Source organism: Maniola jurtina, chromosome 18 (genome assembly GCF_905333055.1).
Source record: "Maniola jurtina chromosome 18, ilManJurt1.1, whole genome shotgun sequence".
Lineage (NCBI taxonomy): Eukaryota > Metazoa > Arthropoda > Insecta > Lepidoptera > Nymphalidae > Maniola > Maniola jurtina.
The window spans coordinates 7,753,414-7,774,864 of NC_060046.1; the positions used below are offsets into that span (position 1 = coordinate 7,753,414).

Genomic DNA, 21,451 nt, shown 5'->3' on the forward strand with positions numbered 1-21,451 from the left:
TCGGGCTGCGATGTGGTGGCAAAGTTTTTAATTTATTTATTTACAGATTTAATTAAAAGTTTTATACATTTTACATTTTACACCAATCTTAAGCACTAGACAAAAACTGAGACTGCAATTTGCAGCCCAAATAGGCTGTAGTCTGTGCTAGGGCTGACAATAATACTATCGGCCTTGAAAGATTTTAAGACTTTAAAAAGTATAGAGAGACATAGTAAAACATTACTTACGATTCTCGGATATGGCACTCTTCCAAATGAGTAAATCTCCCAAAGTAGTATACCGAAGCTCCACATGTCAGACTTATTTGAAAATTTCTGCAAAGAAAATTTTTCATTAGTATCGGTGTAGCTTTTAAAAGTGTACCATTTTTGTACCTAAGTAGAAATTTTACTTTTGAATGGCGCGAAAATATCTCCGCCAGTTATAGTGCGCCTCGGTCGGTTGTTGTCTACGTGTTACTTGTTTAGTACGCGCGAATTAAGTGGGAGATAACGCAAGCTTCGTTGTTCTTGTATTTGAAATCATACCATTAAGTAATAAGGTCTGTATTTCATACATTCGGTTTTAGTTGGCGTTACGTTACGCTTTTCTGGGCAAATGAATATTGCCATTGCGACTTATAAATGTTGTAGTACTGTAATAAAACATTCATTGAGAACAAGTCAACAATTGGACGGCATGGGGTATGGGTACTCGCATCTCGCGTCACTCACGTTGTACTTGAGGGCCTCGGGCGCGGTCCACTTGATGGGCAGCTTGGCCTGCACGCGCAGCGCGTCGGCGGGGTCGTCGGGCGCGGCGTCGGTGCGCGCCAGGCCGAAGTCCGCCACCTTGGCCGTGCCCTCAGCCGAGATGAGCACGTTGCGCGCCGCCAGGTCGCGATGCACCACGCGTTGCCGCTCCAGGTACTCCATGCCGCAGCACGCGTCGCTGCACACAACACATGTGTCAGCGGAGTGCCTTCTACGCCCGCTTGGATGTTAAAGCTAACGCTACAACGCTGTGTAGCGATCCCAATATATATTTCACTGTCGAATACGGTTCTAACAGCATGGACAATTCGTCCGGAATGTGCGACCCCAGATCAAGGACTTTATTTATGCTGGACAGATTGCAAACAAACAAAATAATTTTGTTATATTGTAGTAGGCACTAAAATAAACATGAATTCAAGTGCGCTGAAAGAGGTGAGCTATACAAAATAACTATTTTATGTGCCGATTCGGAGCGCTCCACCGAGTGTACCGGGAATTAACTTTATTTATGCTGGACAGATTGCAAACAAACAAAATAATTTTGTTATATTGTAGTAGGCACTAAAATAAACATGAATTCAAGTGCACTGAAAGAGGTGTGCTATATAAAATAACAGCTATTTTTTTTGCCGATTCGAAGCGCTCCACCGAGCGTACCGGGTATTAAAATTAACAGAATCTTCGTATGACACTAATGTTCACAAATATCATACATTTGGTTTAGAGTACGCTCACATAAACTCATTGCTGCTATCAGGACCAAAAAGGCGAAAATCAAGTTGCTTCCAAAACAAGTCGGTAGTCGCATGTCCATCGTACTTGCATTATTAGTAGAAGTCAGTGGTAGTGGGGCGAGACTCACTAGGCGAAGTTGATCTGGTTGAGCTGCGTGACGTAGTGCCGTCCGCGGCTGCGCAGGTAGTCCAGCAGCGAGCCCTGCGCGCAGTGCTCCGTCACGATGCACGTGCTGCCGTTAGCGCTGAACACCACGCAGCCGAGTAGCCGCACCAAGTTCTCGTGCTTTAGTGAACTGTAACAAAAAAAAAAAAAAACATTTTTTTTTTCATTACAAGACATGTTCTTACAATCTATGTTATTACCTTAAGTATGCGTTTCAACATTCGGGGCGAGAATCACAAACGTATAACTTTCGTTATACTGTGATAGAAGCATTTGGTTTAAAAAATATATTGAACTTTCCAGAATATTTGAGACTAGCCGATGCCCGCGACTTCGCCCGCGTGAATTTAGGTTTTTTGAAATCCCGTGGGAACTCTTTGATTTTCCGGGATAAAAAGTAGCCTATGTGCTAATCCAGGATATTATCTATCTCCATTCTGAATTTCAGCCAAATCCGTCCAGTGGTTTTTGCATGAAGGAGTAACAAACACACACACACACACACACACACACACACACACACACACACACACACACACACACACACACACACACACACACACACACACACACACACACACACACACACACACACACATACAAACTTTCGCCTTTATAATATTAGTGTGAAGTGTGATTTATAGGACTATATTAATCTGTATTATTAATCTTTGTACCAATAAATAATAACTGTAACTTACGCCATAACGCTCGCCTCCGCTCGAAATTTGCTAGCCGCCTCGCGATCTTTCAATATTTTGACGGCGACTTTTTGTGTCCCGTTCAAGATACCGAGCATCACGTCGCCGAACTCGCCTTTGCCAATGTTTTCCCGAATCTCTAAATCCCGTTCAGCAATTATCCAACCTAGAAAAAAGTATAAATTATAAATACTAAACCCCAGGCACCGTCACTGCCGGGTTAGGCCAGGGGCACAAATTGTTGCTTAGTAAAATCTTGTATGAAATGATGTCATCATCATCATCATCAGCCTGTGGACGTCCACTGTTGGACATAGGCCTTCCTCATCCAGCTACTTCCCGCCAGCCGCTTTATATCGTCGGTCCGTCGTGTTGAAGGGCGTCCCATACTACGCTTGCTTAAACGCGGTTTCCACTCAGGGACTTTCCGGCTCCAACAGCCATCGCCTCTACGACAGACATGGCCTGCCCACTGCCACTTCAGCTTGCTAATAGTTTGGGCTATGTCATATATGAAATGATGTACCCCTGCATAAGTATGCTCATTTATGTAATTATCGTAATGGCAGAGTAAACAAGACTGAGGAAACTGTTGGTTTGACCCTGAATTGACGATATGTTAAAAATAGGGCTATCTGTGTCAAATGTAATTAACATTTGACTTATGAAAAACTAGCTGATGCCTGCCTGATTAAAAGTATATTCATGTTCTTCTTTAGGATGTATACTACCATGTGCCTTTCGTCCAGATCAGTTTATTGATTGAGCAGTTATATGGGAACGGAAGTGATGTTATATACCTCGTCGTGAAGGCTGCTTGAAATAACTTTCTACTATATAAAGTTGATTAATAGAACATATTTGTATATTTCTGTTTTAATTTGTTTAGCGGTGGGCTAGTTTATAGTGTAAACTTACGCGCATCGACGAATTTTTGCGCGCCATCTGGTTGGTCGCCAGAAAGATGCCCAAAAGCATGTTGAAAGTGACCGGAACTAAGCGCGCTAGACACGCTCGGCGTTGGTGGGTATGGCGGTGGTTGCTGAGGAAAAACATTTAAAATTTTTATTTTAAGAAATAATATGATAAAATAAAGCAGTATGGCATGTTAATTTTCTTTTATTGCAAGATTGGTTTGTGCTTGACAACAATCGTGCTTAATCATAATTAATGCTGAGGTTTAGATTGGAGCACGCTGGTCTAGAAGATGCCTATTCACTCTTGACTTGAAGGTGTTTAGGTTGTACGTGGCAGGAAATATGGAAGCCAGATAGAATCTCCACACCTTAGTAGTTTGTATGGGAAAGGTTAAGCAAAAACGTTTCGTGCGTGTGGATCGGATGTCAACAAACTTAATTTAGCTGGCCCGCTCGGCTACACAGATAGAATTTTTTAAGAAAGGAAAAGGGTCTACCGTGTATACTATAGGGAAACCCCACATGCAATACTTTATTTTTATTCTTAGATCCAGTAGTTCGAGCTGTACATTGATGTCAGTCAGTCAGTCAGTCAAAATTCATGATCGGAAACTTACACTTTTTTGACAGACACAAAGTAAGTTATTGTGTTAAGTAAACCATACAACTCATAAATATTGACTTATCAAATCACGATTGCCATGCAAATCATATAAAAGTTAATGCTTACCTGAGGAAGAGGTGAGAAAGGTTGTACGTTATTGTTGTTGGCACCATTAGGAGAAGCTTTGGGAAGCCACCGCTCTAACTTTGTACATAAACCATCGGCGTCTTTCAGGTAATGCTGAATTAAATCCATCATATTATCAAAGAACTCCTCATCGTCGATCGTGAGACGTTGATTTTGGCTATGCGGTGCCGTCGCCCATTTTACCCTGCAATAATATTTGAGTTTCAGAAATATACTGTATATTTACACACTTTTTGATGAAATAAGGCATCTAATTGAAACTTGCACATTTTGGGGGCAATAGCAGATGTGTGTCTCTGCAGCAGCGTGGTGCTATTATCTCCGTATCGTATTACTCGTTATTTTACATACGGAATTCGACTAGAAGTCTGGTCTAATAGACGCCACACAATGTAGAGTTTGGGTCTGTATATAATTATTAGAATACGCACTTGATGAGTGTCGTTACAGTCAAATCAAAATACTTATTTCCATTTGTTGTGCTGTGATTGGTTAGATCTAATAATAATTGCTTAATACATAATGGCATTCATTAGTTACATTTGTGATCAAAAGTGGTTGACTTGTTAGATTTTATCGACCTGTGTCAGTACGCAAAATAAGAAATCCAACCTGAAGTTGCAATAAACCGTATCGTTACCAAATCGTATCTCTGTTTCGTAAAGTGTTCTGAATCGGCCTGCAGATTGGACTAATTGTTTTGCGAGCTTTTTAAAGGGCATAATGTAGTGTTACCGGTAGTGCTCGACTCGGCCGCGGAAGCGCACGCAGAGCGTGTGGTCGCCGGGGAAGTTGGTGCTCTCGCGCACGAGGAACACGCCGTCCGGCGAGCCCGACAGCAGCGCCTCCGCGCGCTCGCGCGAGATGGCGCCGTGGTGCCAGCTGCCGACACATTCACTTGTAACCTTTCACTTACTATACAAGCAAGACGTTCATCGAAAAACGTCCGAAATGACGATCTATTTATTCACTTATATTTAGACGTTACATTACATTAAGGTGCAATTTCAATTGAAAACTTGAATAAGAATCTTTTCTTGAATACTTGTCCTGACTGATTTATAACTTGCCTAAACCACTTAGGTTAAAAACTTGAAATTTTGACTGTACGCAAAAAATTCTGGAAACTATCCTGCACATAAATCAGATTTATTTGCGATGTGACATTCATTTTACCGTAATCGAAATCGTCCAGCTGCGGATTGTATCTTTTTGACTTTTTTGCCTTTAAAATAAGGCCTTATAAATGTACAAGAGAACCACTTTTCAAAAGTTGTTTCTGTAGAAGCTTAAATAATCCGCGATGCAACTAAGTATAGGTTAGTGTATTTTTCTGCAGGAATTTAACAGTGATGTAAACTCCTCCAGTAACTAATTATCTAGTTACAGCAAAAGTGATGACTCCGTTTCGCAACACTAATTTCGCAACAAAACAATTATCACAGAACTGAAGCTAAAAGAAAGTGGTATTATGATTCATGTATTACAAAACAACTCAATTAAAACTGTAAGATATTTACTCATCGTTACAATTTATTACTGGGACATCCGATACAACTTTTTCTCCGATTTCGCGCTCTGTACACTGAACATCCGCCTCCATAACTGGCAAATACTAGCTCGTATCTACTATCAAAACACCTGAGATAAGCCATATCTTATCACAAATAAAGCATCTGTGCTCGGAATATCATTTGATTTTATCGAAAATTCATTAAATAACATATTTTTTTAACATCAACTCGCGATAAGATTGTTGTGATCTTCTACAAATTATCTACACAACGCTACAAGTAGATACAATACATCTGTGATTAAACAGGTGTTAACATAGTGTTATAATATTAATTAAGTGGCCTTTTAATTTATATCGCTGGCATAAAAAGAGATATTGTAGGGAGGCATTTACTTAGTAATCATATTATATTGTTTTTAAATACTGGACTAGCCCTTGCCCACTGCTTCGCCCACGTAAAATTCTCGACAAGCAACACAAGTTTAGCGGACTGAATCTAGTCTAAATACACTTAACTCAACTTAACTTATATTGTCTCAATCGTTCCAGTGGTTTTACTTTTAACACAAACATGAAAAATACTATAAAGTTTAAAGAGAAAAACAACACATTTCTCCTATCTCCATAGAAATTATCTGCGCAGGAGGTATAAGTATAGTGCAGAAGTGTGTACACATAGATGCACTCTTTATTCCCTTACTCTCATAGTCAGACTGGAGAGAGATCAGGTCGCAGGACCGACAGCTTTACGTGCTCTCTAAGGCAACGGCGTGAAACATCGCCAACTTCCTAACTCCGGGCTAGTACTGACAATTCCTTGGCAGAAAAACCAAATAGTTGCCTAATTATTTTCGGCCCAACCCGGGAATTAAATGCAGAACCTCGTCATCCGCAGTAACCACTAGACCAACAAGGCCGTTACCACCAAATAATATGTATGTAAATGCACTTACGGCCAATGCGCCTTGTTGACGAGCCTGGCAGCCGCGGGCGGTGGGTTTTGAGCAGATGAGTTCACCAGCACATCGCTAGCTCCTTTTGGGACAACTGAAAATCATAATATCAATTTAAATCTAATCTATATTTAATATGATAAAGATGTAAAGTTTGTAAGTTTGTTTGTAGGAAGTAATCCCTGGAACTACTGAAGCGATTTTGAAAATTCTTTCACCAATAAAAATCTACATTCTTTCTGAGTGGCATAACCCCGGAAAATTAGAATTCCCTGAGTCGAGCATGGGTTATAAAAAACCTAAATCCACGTGGACACAGGGACGGGAATCATCTAATTGGTACAGAGACAGCTGGCATCCTGGAGATGGACATAGATTACTTTTTATTCCAGAAAATTAAAGAGTTCCCACCGGATTTTAGAAAACCTAAATCTATGCAGACGAAATCGCGGGCATTAGGTAGTAGTTCTAGTACTACTTTACTTAATAATAGTCAAATTTTAACTATAGAATGTGCTGGCTATACTTACTACTACTCGATGTACCCCGATGGGTTCGATACTAGTTGGGCTTACATCAACTAATACGCGAGTATTTAAAATTCTCTAATTATTCTATCCAATCCATCCAAAACTTCTCACTAACATTTTAAGATGTAACATAAAATGTTGAGTATTATTTTACTAACTGCTTAATATATGTATTTTTTTGTTTTGAATAATCCAATCATACAAGGTACTCCTACTTAAAACTCTACCTACATTGCTGATAAAATTTTACATTTAGCAATAAGTGTATTTGTAAGGATTCACACGTTAGACATACAAGAGGCACTTTATAACAATTGAAAATACCATCTGATAATGTGGTATAGTTAATTATATTATTTGTTTTGTAATTACATAGTATGATTCACCTATAACATACCTAATTGAATAATATAATCAGTTATTAAGTTAAATGATAATATCCATACAAAAACATAAAATTGAAGCTGTTGTTCTTATTCATTTATTATGAATTCCAATATTATTCACAATGATTTAAAAAAAAATTGTATCACTGACAACATTATAACAATATTGAAACCCTGTTTGGGACACAGCAATTTTTGGGTTGTTGGCAAACAAACAAACAACACTTTTGCATTTATACTATTGGTGGGATGGTTACTTATACTAAATTATAAGCAAAATATAAATTATGCTAATTAATACTTAGATTTACCCATATTTTTTCGAGTTCCTCAATTCTTCAGTAAGACTTAAGCATTTTCTGAGTGTCATTATTAAAAACATACCAATGTTGTAACGATTGCGCCATGTTAAAATTTGTATTAAAAAATCATATTTTTATCAACATTTAATGGTTATTCTGACAGATAACATAAAAGAAGAATTCTCGTACCATTACTCATGATCACTAAAATATTACATTACAGAGATTTCTGCTAAACAATAGCATGTCTGTGATGGTTTACAAATCACTAGCTGTCTTGCACTTAAGTTACCTAGTCTTTATGTAACTCGAGACTCATGGGATGACACAGAATTTTCCACGTGACTCAATTGAAATGTACACTACATCGTGATTCTTATGCAAACTAACTTCGCAGAGGATCATCATACCTACATATAAATAATTATTATTATTACGTATGATAAATAGATTATCCAGTCTCCAGAATTCTCGGGTTTGGGTCCATTTTACTCAAACTTATGAGTACATAACTACCTACTACATATTATACCACCTTAGGGCAGTTGCACATTAGCGTTTTATCTGAGCGATAAATCGAAAGCGCGTGCATCTTTTCCTATCATTCGCGGAGTGTTCGCTCGAACCAATGGATCAGTCAGTAGCAATATGGACTCTGACGAGCCTAAGCGTGTTTACGTTCGTTCGAGATGGGCATGACAAAAAGTGCGCGTTTACGAGCGCACAATAACGAGCTTAATGTGAGCAAAAAAAAAAAGTTAATCTTGAACCTTACCACGCTGAAGGCATGTTTGAATTCGCACTAAGCCTTTTGCAGGTCTAGCACCGTAATTTGATAGTAACACGATCGCAATGATCACTGGTTCGCGGACACTATCACTCTCGGGTAAAATGCACGGTGCAGCATTATGAATTCAGACATCACTGTAGCAACAACACAACGCTGCAGCTGACACTGTCACATGGTAATATCACCTGTCACGCTAAGGCGGTCAATTTAACATGATCGTGTAGTGTACGCACCGGCGTTAGTCTGCGAGGTGTGCATGGCGGGCGCGGGGCCGCCGGGCGCCGCCGCACGCACCGACGACGACATCACGTTCTGCAAAAGGAAAAAATTGGGTAAAATCCATACTAGTAAGCGGCAGATGCAGCAGCGATGATTGAAAGGAGAACGCGGAGAGGCAGAATCGAGGAAGAAGAAAGTGAGAGAAAGACGAAGACAGCTCTGCGGAAAAGGGCGAGGACGCAGATAGTGAGGACGAAGAAATGAATCCCGATATCAGGTGGGACCGTGAAAAGCTGCGCGATAAAATTAGGAACAAGAATGAGAAAGCAAATACATATCTTGTAGGAAGTCAATAAAGCGCCCCGGAAACACGCCAAGAGCAAGAACCAAGTGGGCACCTTCCCGTGATTCGGCCCATATAACCACAACTAACCGCGAAGTTAAGGGGCTATGGGAGGTGTGGATACCTAAGCCATGTGTACAATATACTGCTGGAGCGAGTCAATTCAATGTTTTTTTATTATTGTTATTCTTATTAATAAACAAGCTCAAATGGGCTGTAATCCACACTCGTAAAGTAAAGAAAAAATCTTCATAAAAACGTATTTTTAAATTTAATCACAACCAGCGACCCATTTTTAGTAAAACTTACTACGTAGATGTAATTATGTAAAAGGCAAAAAACTACTCCATATATAAAAGTAGTTAATACCTACTACCTAATCTCTCGGCGAGCAGTGACACGGACTTGTGTTGGTTAGTGGGTTTCTAACTATGAAATGAATTTTCCTCGCGTCACTGACGCGGTTAGCCAGTATTGCGTCTTAACTTGTATTATAACAATATAAAAACAATTGGTTCTTCAGACATTCTGAAATTCTGACTGAATAATTAAAAGACAAAGACATTGAGACAGGCCGAGCCGTCGCTGGCGTGACGAACTCGATGCCTATATTATGTTGGCCTGACCCCAGACAGAGACAGAGACAGATCCAGACAGAGAAGGAAGACATGGAGGCCTCTGCCCAACATTGAGACAGTTTGGCGTAACAATAATAAATAATAATAATCCTAATCTCCTCATTAGATAAACCTCATCATCAAACTAACCTATTTTTTGTGAAGTAAATATGTATATATCATATGATACAAAAGGGGCGGTATGTACAAACAAAATATGAAACTTGTACTTTTACTGAATTCTCCTTGAACAAATTCCCTTCTACGTGAGCATTCCAAACATGTGGTCGATTCATTTAATTAATTCAAAAGCACCTACTCTATTTATTTTTCAACATATGTTTTCGCTAAGATTACGCCTTCTGAGGTTCGCGTAAGGTGTAATTTTATTTTTTCTCTACTCTGGAACTACTGTTCAAAAAATATTACACCTTACGCGAACCTTACAGAGTAGTAGTTTAGTAAAACCGATTTTGAAAATTCTTTCACCAGTAGAAAGCTATATTAGCCTGAGTGACAAAGGCTTTATTTTATTTTCAAAAAAATTAAGAGATCCCTACGTAAATTGTAATAAGATCCTCATGCGAAGCTGGGACAGCTCGCTAGTAAAAAATAAAACTTACGTTATGTGCGACGGAATTCTGCAAAGCTGTCGGCGAAAGAGGAGCGTGAGGACCATTGCTTCCGCCGACTCCCCCGCCCGACTTAAACAACATAATAACTACATTTAAACAATAACCGCTCAATAAATATGTATATTTCTGTGATATGTGTTATTTAACTTAGGGTCGATTTTTCAATCGTCAAATAACTTTTATTCGATGTTTTGACAGATTTCCTATTCAAAACTGTCAAAACCTTAAATTTATTTTTCAGATAAAAGTTATTTGACGAATTTTATTATTTTAATATTTTTATTTAAAAATCGGCCCTTAGTAAAAAAAAAGGTCATTTACTAGGGCGAATAATACAATATTTTACAAAGTAAAATAAAATAAAAAAATAATTAAATAAGGTAAATTACCCGATTGAATAATAATAAATATCCTATAAAATTATAAAAGTATCTTATGTAGGAATAGGTTCAGTTCAGTAGGTACTAGAGGCGTAAGAATAACGAGCAAATAGATACGGAACACTTTTACAAAAAACTTGGTTTCATAAAACTGTGATAATATAATGTACTGACAGGTAGCTGTAGCGGTGGTTGCGCTCTTTTCAAGCGAGCAGGGGCAGTGGGCGCGGGCGCAGCCGACGCGGAGTACCAGCCGCACGGACCCACGCTCTGCGCACCATGAACACTGTGCTGCAACACAGAAAAATAATACATGAACACAAATGCTAGTGCGTACATTTTGAGATCTCACTCGCAATTTTAGCTCTATATGTCAACTATCATGTCAAAATCACCTTTAAATTAAGGACTAAAATCGTACTTTTGACATGACAGCAGACACATCAAGTTAAAATGGCGAGTGGGATCTCATTTTTAACCCACGACCCAAAACGAGGGGTGTTATAAGTTTGACGTGTGTATCTGTGTATCTGTCTGTGGCACCGTAGCTCCTAAACTAATGAACCGATTTTAATTTAGTTTTTTTTGTTTGAAAGGTGGCTTGATCGAGAGTGTCCTTAGCTATAATCCAAGAAAATCGGTTCAGCCGTTTGAAAGTTATCAGCTCTTTTCTAGTTACTGTAACCTTCACTTGTCGGGGGTGTTATAAATTTTTAATTTACACTTGTGTACGCATTATACTCTAATTCACCGTTGACCTGAAGAAGGTGGCGGGGAGCGGGTGGATGAGGAAGGCGGAGAACCGTGTTTGGTGAACTTTGGTGGCGCGCTTTTGGAAAGGCCTATGTCCAGCAGTAGACGCATACAGGCTGATGGAATGGAATAGTTTTATTGCTCTGATGAGGTCACCCTGTTTTTGTAGCGCAACAGAAATGTTTGCTGAAGTCAGAATATAAACTGCTTTTTTCTGTCGCAATAATGCGCATCCCTGGTGCGGACCGGCGCGGCGGCGCGGCGCCTAAAGGATTCCAGCATATGTTAGCCAACAGGCTCAAGTGGTGTTATGTAATCACCTGCTGTGGACTGTGGGGCTATGCAGTCATCATCATGATCAACCCATCGCCGGCTACCTACAGAGCACGGGTCTCCTCTTAGAGTGAGAAGGGTTTTGGCCATAGTCTACAACGTTGGCCAACTGTGGATTGGCAGACTTCACACCCTTTTGAGAACATTATGGAGAACTCTCAGGAATGCAGGTTTCCTCACGATGTTTTTCTTCACCGTTAAAACAAGTGATATATAATTACCTACCTACTTTAAAAAACGCACATAACTCCGAAAAGTTCAACCTCCAATTAAGAGGCGAACGTCCTAACCATCCTTATTGAAATTCACAAAAATGTACAATTTCTTTTGAATCGACCATTAGATAATATTTTAACTAGCTTTCCCCGCGAAGTTTGAATTTCTCAAAACACTTGCTTGGTGAGAATCTACGTTTTGGAGAGAACCTGTATGTAAACTACGTTATATCTAGATCCGCGATTTCAGCTGTGCGTATATTCGTCAGTCATTTTTTTCTTTTGGAATCGGTGATCAGTCATTTGCAGTTATAATGAAACGATGTAAATTATAATGAAATGAGTGGAAAACACAAACTGGTAGTTCAATGATAGGTAGCTACTATATAAGCATTATTACATACAGATTGCAGGTTCGTGGAAAAAATAGTTTTCCCTAAGAGCAGACGATTTGCAAAATAACTTTAATAGTAACAATTGCTCATGCAACGTAAACAACCGTAATTTTCTTTATAAGTTTTTGTCATGTGATGCTCACAGTTTTCAAAGTCAATAGATACCTACTTTATAAACATAATAATTAACCAACTACATATGTACTTTTTCAATCTTGATTCAAGAAAAAAACCAACTACATATGTACTTTTTCAATCTTGATTCAAGAAAAAGTCTCGACACTCTGAAGTGACCGAAAGTAGAATGCCTTGTTTTTACGACGAAGCGGAGATCAGATTGTAAAGAGTACCAGCACTAATAGGTATTCCTTTGAATTCGCAGGCAACAACATTTCCACATTATTTATTTAAATCTCTGATTTAAATTCACACGGATCTTATTCATGTGCTTTGTTCTAAGTTTAATTTTAGCGGACAATTACATTTGAAGGTTGAATTTACTGAACAAAATAATTTTGAGGCATTTTTGAGGAGATACAAGTAGGTAGGTACTAATGAACTGATTTGATGTTGTAAAATATTATTAGAAACCTTTAAATAAAGTGAGACATGAAAGAAAGCTTAACCTTGAGCTTTTAAGTCTAAAATGTTATCGTCTGCGATCTCTTTATGCGTTGGCAAGTCGAAGTTGTTTTATTATCAGGACGTCTTGGAAGCCTAAGGTTTTCAAAAATAATTTGTTATACCGACAATTGAAATACACATACTGTGAAAATTTCAAGTCTGTACCTATTACGGTTCACGAGATACAATCCGCTGACAGACGGACGGACGGACAGCGGAGGGTTAGTATAGGGTCCCGTTGGCAGCTTCCAGTACGGAATCCTAAAAATGGTCGGATAATATTTGAAAAAAGTATAACAATGAAAACGATACATTGCGGGATTAGGTACCAACTATAGCGTATGGGCATGGAATGCAACAATCATTCTCTTGTTTGCCATAAAAGCGGCTTACTTAGGCACGTGACTTATTATAACTTGCGATAACCTATTATTCTAGTATACCTACACAAAGACAGGGCCCAGTATACCGCAATATAACCCGCACCTCTGTTAGCTGAAAGACTTACGCCATCTAAATTCCATCTACTTAGCTACTCACAGATACAAAGATAAAAAGTTTACGTATATTATGCATTGGACATTTGTTATTGAAAATTAATTTAATAATAATTTTTATTTGGAGATCAACTCTTTAAATTTGTCCATTTATTATATTTTTTTGCAAATTTGGTTAAATAATGAATAGAAAAAGAAAAGAATAAAGTAATTGCACTCGTATGACTTGGGAGACTTTCGAGCAAAAATAAAAATTGCACATAAATTCTGAAAGTGAAGCCCAATTTTTTACAAATAAGTATTATTAGGTATTGCGCCACCGCTGCCTGGTTATGGTATGTTGTTGTTGTCCACTTTCACTGAATCTTTGGATTTATGTTTTGCTACTTGAGTTATTTTATACACTTTATATTCATAATTTTAAGTATCTTTAAGGTTTTGTACCTCCAGAGGAAAAAAGGAACTTTAGGATCACTCCGTTGTCTGTCAAGACTCAAGACCCATCAAGGGGATCATAAGCTATAGGGTACTTCCCGTTGACCTAGAATCATGAAAGACAGGTAGCAACTTCTTATATCACACAAGTAAAGGGAAAATCCAAATGTTTCAATAAAATCGTTTTAATGGATGGGCTGTGACGAGGTAATAGACAGACAGATATACTTTCACATTTATGGTATTACTAGATGATGCCCGCAACTGGAGTCCGCGTGGATTTAAGGTTTCATAAATCGCGTAAGAACTATTGATTTTCCGGGGATGTTCTTTCCTGGGAAGAAAAGCTTCTGTACCTTTCGTCAAAATCGGTTGAACTGATGGGCCGTGAAAAGCTAGCTGACAAACAGACATAATATTAATTAATAATAATATTAGTATGGTGGTTTTTACACCTACCTGTGCAAGCGGCGGATGAGCCTGATGCCGGTGTACGTCCGAATTCATCCCGGGCGACCACAGCCTCAACGCCTCAAGTGCACCTCATTATCTGTAGATAAGGAAATGATTGCTTTAATAAATTGGACTTAGGAACCCTTATTAAGAGCCCTGATAACCACTACAGCCTAATCGAGATCTGACTTTCCGAATTATAGGAGGTGGACGGTCGATCCACCTCCTATAATTTGGGAAGTCGGAGGCTTGATCTCGGACCTCAAATTTTTCGAAGATATGTGCGTTTTAAGCAATTAAACATCACTTGCTTTAACGGTGAAGGAAAACATCGTGAGGAAACCTGCATGACTGGGAGTTCTCCATAATGTTCTCAAGAATGTATGAGGTCTGCCAATGGGCACTTGGCCAGCGGGGTGGACTATGGCCAAACCCTTCTCATTCTTAGAGGAGACCCGTGCTCAGTAGTGAGCCGGCTATGGGATGATCATGATGTCGATAATGATTAAGAGTGTAAGTTTTCAAGTTAACAAACGTGACACCCATGTATATTGGTTATAAAATTATACCTTCCGAATAATATTTTCTTGAAACAAGCAGTAATGGCCCAGGAATGCGTATGTATTGCAGGTTTATCATTTGACTCGAAATCAACTACTTTTAAAAAAAGTTAAAAATATACAACAATAATAATGCTTGAAATCTGGATCTCGCCTTGTTATTATGTCTCGTCGTGCACGGCGCAAGTGGACATGTCCCAAAATAAATGGGTTGTGCACTAAAACACCTACATGTTTAAGATGAAAGGTAGAAACGAGAAGGATGTCTCTGTGATACGCCTACTCTGTATTTATAGTAGGTATTACATGAAAACGTATGAAACAGTTTCTTATGAATTTGCAGCTTCATGGTATAAAAGGGATCAAGCAATATCTAATAAAGTACCTATTTAATTTTGAGTTATTCGAAAGTTAATGGAAAGATTAAAATTACTCCTACCTTTGACATTAAACTAAGTAGAGGTTTCGAGGTAAGTTTTTGTTGTGATCACATAAAGAGTTTTTCTTGTTTGTTTATCCTTTATACGAGCTTTGAATGTAAAGATGAAACATTTCATTTCGTCGGTGAACCTTCGCGGCATAACAGTAAGTCAGTAACTTAATCTCATTCACATGATACAGCAAAAGGTATCTACCTAGGTACATGCCGACATGTACGCGTATATAGAAAGGCTACTTATCACGTTACGTTCGCAAACTCAAAACTAGCTAGTTATTAGATTTAGATTTTTAAAAATCCCGTGAGAACTCTTTGATCTTCCACTCCAGGTCTATATCTATATCTATACAAAAAATTACGTCGATCCGCAGCGGCATGATTGAAGAACAAACCAACAAACACACTTGCGCTTTTATAATATGGGTAGTGATTTAGGATCTTTCGTTGTAGAAAAACACTGAAGAAAAACTTAAATATTAGGTACTGTAGGTAATACAAATATTGCTTGGGATATGATAATATGTGCAAATTGACAATGTTAGTATTTCAGTGAATCTTAAAATAGTAAAATTCCATAACGGGCGTCGGGCGGGTGACTCAATCTTGTCAAGCTAAGCAAATATACCTGGCTATATTCTGCAACTAATGAACAAAGTTAAATGCGAGCATTAGTTCGCGTGTTGTGTGGGAGTGGCCCTGCTGATTCACTCTCATTCTCCTGCCGGTTATATAGAACATGCGAATCGTACAGCCGGCCAGGCGTGTCCGCTATCGTGACTCCTGAGTCCTACTTCTATTACGCTTTTATGAAGTAATTTATATAAACGTTTGCAAAAACAGGAAAGCCGTTGTTGCTTGTTATGAAAACAAACCACATAGAGCCAGAGATTTTCCGTTGATCGGTTAAATATTTACATGTAGCTAGTGAAGCACTACTCGTATTTCTTAGATCAATGTTACGTAAAAACTTACGAATAAATCAACGTAATCAACGATGTAAAAACCAAAGCAGTAAGTATGGGTTTAATGAGAACTGCCATACTCCTTCCGGGTTAGCTCGCTTCCATCTTAGACTGCATCATCATTTACCACCAGGTGATATTGCAGTAAAGGGCTAATTTATATCTGAATAAAATAGTAAAATAAAATATGTGCTAGCGAGGAATATGAGCACGGAGTGAAATATGTACTTATCTACAAAGAGGCGATTATGCTAGTATTTGAAACGCAATACTGTTATATCGTGTCGAGTGGAAAACGCATATTAAATTACCGCCAACTGTCTACACCGCAATGCGCAAATAAACAACAAAGTAAAATATTATAACTAGGAATCTATACCTCCTATAAACATAACATCTGACGGATACGATTCAGGTATTAAATATGAAATGATTATGTTGTCATATTGACTGCATCATTATAACCTATAGAAGCGAATATATGATTTCTCCAAGCCAAATCGAGATTAAATGTTGACGTCGATTGATGTGGTTAATGTGGCGTAGGCTATTTTCTATAATATTAAACCTCTACTTTCTATTAATTTATGTCGCCGTCGCTTTATCGCACAAAATTACCCACTGAATGCACCCACCTAACGACTCCAAGACGACAGCGTTTGTAAGTCGCAATGTACCTACAGTGGCATGATAGACTAGTGGCTGGATTATCGGTTAATCGGTCAAAAATGTAAATTCATAATGTCATTAGAGCGGATATAGTAATTAATAAGTCTCCACACGAGCTCAATCGAACACGCGTATGTTTTACTAGTGCTTGCATAACCATGCGCTCCGGTGATTAGTGGCAGTTTTTGCCGCGTGCATAGCTGCCTGCGCCGGCGCACTAGTAAACGGCGCCGCGTGCTATGCAATGGAACGTTTTCTACATACCAAAACGATAACTTGTTTTTATCACGCCATTAAAACGACACTTCATGGTCAAATGTTGACATAATTATTGTGATAAAGCTCTTTCCATCGGTCATGCATAATTGTTTCCTTTTGCAATCATAAAAATAAATTGAACGCAGCTAGATTCATGCTAAGGCTGCAACAAATATTTTTCAAGTTCTTAAAAATAAAAGTATGTATCGATAATAATAATGTCAGACAAATAATTATAAACAATAGTCAATAAAAAAAATGGAGGATAAGAATAAAAGAACATACGAGATAATTTTAAAACTAGAAACATTGATTGAAAGAAAAAAAACATAACTCTACGGACTCCACCGATACTAACGATCTGAGATAACGAAACTATGTATGTTAAGTTGTTTATTAAATAACAATTGGTAATTCATATTAATGTACCACTTGAATGAATCATAAATTATATTATAATTCTAGTATCACAGGACCTATGCTACGTATTAATGCACCTTACTCACAACCTGCAACGGGAAGCTGGAAGAAAACTCTGTTTAGAGATAAGCATTTCCTAAGTACTTAGCTTAATTTATTATAACTTGTAACTACAATTTTGGTACATGAAAAATAAATAAATATCGTTTCATATTAAGTATCAGACTTAACAATGAATTGAGCAAAGAAATTGTTAAGGAATAAAGAAAATCTTTTACGCCGGACATTAGGCTTTAGGACTACCTACAAATCCCAGGGATTGTACACATGTTATGAGTTGAGGCATAATATAACAATTCTGGATACAAACATGTCGCCAAATTATTCCACTTTTATCGATTTCATGTACAGAGTCTATCTCGTCCTAAGCTCAACTAGTGTAAAATACCCTTGCGATACAATAGCTGGCAAGCTATAGAAATCACTAGGGGCAAAGAGACCGCCTTAGGCCGGCGCGCCGCGCGAGGATGCAGACGCGTGCCGAGTTGAACGACCACTCTACGCACGTTTCACTTTCATTTCATCCTCTCTACCTACCTACCTACTCTATTAGCAACGCCTCCCGCTGCGCTGAGTGCCAATTTTATTAATATTTGCTCATGACGTCTAAAGTATTTCGTTAACTCAACGTTAACGAATTATCTGTGTATTGATAAACCACAAACCGTCATGCTCGTGACCTTCCAGTCTGTGCTGTGAAAGACTAGATACAGTTACAGCTTCTTATGCGAAATCACGAAAAAACTGACTTCATCTACTCTTTAGTTTAGAGAATGTAAGGTATGTATTGTCGCTGCTATCGTGAGTTGATAAGTTCCCATCGAACGGCTCTTATTGTTCCAAGAAGAATCATTCTAGATTATATAGCAAGAGACATAATGAATTAACTGATTGCAATGCAACGAGGACACTCTTATAATATGGGACGGCTGGTGACACATTGGCCTCGTCCCATATCAGGAGAGCCGGATTCAAGAATGGGAGCCGCGTAAACCAGTAGCCGAATCCGATAAGAGTTAAAGATATATGCATGACCTTTACTATATTGATATTTATTATACCGTTGACCGTATTAATGGCATTGTTTTTCGCATCCTCTGCCCTACAACTTACAATTTTTCAATTAGCGAGCCAAGAGAAAATATAAAAGAAAACAGTGTAGTTGCAAAAAAGCTTAGTCTTAAATGACACAAAAAATATAGAATCACTATTGCCTTGAAAGTATGTACTCAAATTAAAGTGGCAGGCACTGTAGGAACGCCAGAAGGGTATTTATTCTACACATCACTCTACAAAGTAGCCGATTTGTGTTATTTTACAAAGAACAGGTAAGGTAAAGAATAGGTAGCAATTTAGGACGGATTCTAGTACACACACTGCATAATCGTTGCTGGCTTCGACACGAAACATAAGCATACTTTTAACATACATTGATGTAATAATGACCACGATGCTAAGTCGAATGAGAGCCGTTTGCTCTACTATGGAACCGGTATTAAAGTAAACAAAGATGTCAGCAATATTACCACATCTGGTCACAACTGGGTCTATAAAAACGTAGAAGTGCGAAAATTTCCTTATAACAGAAGATAAGAACATGATTTTCCTAACCAGGTTAAATAAAACAAAAACTACTTGGCTATATAGAAACTGATTGATAAATTAATTAATTACACAAAAACTCCAAGCTATCTAATAAAACGTAATGAATTATTTATTATAATATGTATAGCGAATTTCATTTTTCTCGGTAATTTATATTTTTATAAAACATATTTAATTAACAGCATTTTAAGCATTATATAGAAAACGTTTCAAAAGAATCGGACAAGCGTAAGTCGGATTCGCACACGAAGGGTTCTGATCCGACCACACGAAATAACACTTTTTAATTTTCAGGGTTCCGTACATCAAAAGGAAAAAAGGAACCCTTACAGGACCACTTCGTTGTGTCTGTCCGTCTGTCGTGTCTGTTAAGAAACCTATTGGGTACTTCCCGTTGACCTAGAATCATGAGATTTGGCAGGCAGATAGGTCTTATAGCACAAGTAAAGGAACAATCCGAAAACCGTGAATTTGTGGTAGCATCACAAAAAAAAAGTGTTCATGAACAAATAGTTAGTATTTTCAATTTTTATAGTAGATAACTATACCAAGTGGGGTACCATGTGAAAGGGCTTTACCTGTACATTCTAAAACAGGTTATTATTTATTTTTATACTTTTACTTTATACTTTATTTTTTTTGATTTATCGTGCAAAATGTCGAAAAAAAATACCCGAGCACGGAACCCACGGTGCGCGAGTCTGACTCGCACTTGGCCGGTATTTTTTTTAAATTTTCATGGCGGTCATTTTTATATTTTTATTATTTGTTGTATTTTAAAAATAATATAGCAGGTAAATACACGTTTGTGACCACAAAATATTTAAATGAGATAATAATGGGATATATTAAATAAAATAAAAAATTAAATGCGATATATAATGTACAAAATGCGGCATTTAATCGTCCATGAACGTGTCCACAAGACCGCTGTTTATGTTAACAGGATTTTGTTTACAGTTGAATTTTATTTCAGTAGTGCGTACCCGGAACTTGGATTTTAATCTAAATATACAATTACATATTATATAAATGTGTGAAGCAATGCGTGTACTTACTTTTATTAGCAAATTACAAACAATTATTACAAACGTGTTCTTACTGTAACAATAAAGTAGTAAGTAATATATATAATACATATATTTATTATATATATTATAATGTTGCAAATAATCATGATAATATTAAGTTATTGAATCGTTCAATTTCTGCTAAGGCTGATTTTACGAATGCGAAGAACTACTGAGTAAATTGAACTGACCTTAATGCAACCGCTTCCTTCCCTCCATGGTCGCATTTATAAAAGGAAAATACAACTCTTTATCACTTCCTATGTTTCCGTTAAATATGGAGTCTTATATGTAAGCAATTTTCCCTAATCATGTTACTAAATACTCCGTCCGTTATTAAATAATTCATGATTGGGTACTTCGTATTACAAATTGATAGAACACCTTATACAATTATTATTACGATTTTTTACTCAAACGTGGTAAATCGCCATTTTTGAATGAACTATCGTATAATATCTGTAATATATACAAGTAATTTAAAAGTAGGCAGGAAAACTAGAAAATTAAGAACAATCACAAACTAATTACAACAATCTAGGATCTACATATTTTGAACATTGTTAGAGCAAGAACTTGCGCTGCGGATTGATTGCCTCTTTTGAAATTTTTTTCGTCTTCCTAATCCGTAAGTTGAATAATAATAATTATTATCAAAGGACTAGAAATTAGTATTAGTACCTTGCGTATAAAGAAAGTATGGTCTATTGTTTATTACGATGGCACGTTCTCTACAATATTCATTATGTAAATTGGAGACGTTGATCTTCGTGCGGTGATTTGCAGATAGCCATCGTCGCAGTTTATACATATGTACAAGGTCAAAGCATAACTGCCTTGCTTGTATTGATGTACGTGGGATGTATGACTCACCCCATTACCATCTCCAAATGGAGTAGGAACCGACCAAAAGGGTATCAATGCACTTCGGTTAATTGCTTCAGACTTTACATATGTTTTGATCCTTGTACGTTTAATGGTGTCCGAAGATCAAACATGTTGGAA

At 37.7% G+C, this 21,451-nt stretch overlaps 1 protein-coding gene across 5 annotated transcripts in view; it reads right to left on the reverse strand.

The window, feature by feature from the left end:
* The window catches only part of LOC123874357 (tyrosine-protein kinase CSK), a 31,225-nt gene that overhangs the window by 3,275 nt on the left and 6,499 nt on the right, over positions 1-21,451 (reverse strand). For 4 of the 5 annotated variants that reach the window (XM_045919640.1, XM_045919642.1, XM_045919641.1 and 1 more), the window contains exons 2-13: positions 14,410-14,500; positions 10,873-10,989; positions 10,307-10,387; positions 8,738-8,816; positions 6,497-6,590; positions 4,763-4,909; positions 4,007-4,211; positions 3,278-3,401; positions 2,360-2,525; positions 1,621-1,788; positions 717-933; positions 231-317 (exon numbers count right to left, since the gene is read on the reverse strand). In XM_045919640.1, coding sequence (XP_045775596.1) covers positions 231-317; positions 717-933; positions 1,621-1,788; positions 2,360-2,525; positions 3,278-3,401; positions 4,007-4,211; positions 4,763-4,909; positions 6,497-6,590; positions 8,738-8,816; positions 10,307-10,387; positions 10,873-10,989; positions 14,410-14,457 — 1,533 coding nt within the window. In that variant the 5' untranslated portion in view covers positions 14,458-14,500. Of the gene's footprint in view, positions 1-230; positions 318-716; positions 934-1,620; positions 1,789-2,359; positions 2,526-3,277; positions 3,402-4,006; positions 4,212-4,762; positions 4,910-6,496; positions 6,591-7,723; positions 8,100-8,737; positions 8,817-10,306; positions 10,388-10,872; positions 10,990-14,409; positions 14,501-21,451 lie in introns of those variants that run through there. The other variant, XM_045919644.1, reaches the window with a different exon arrangement.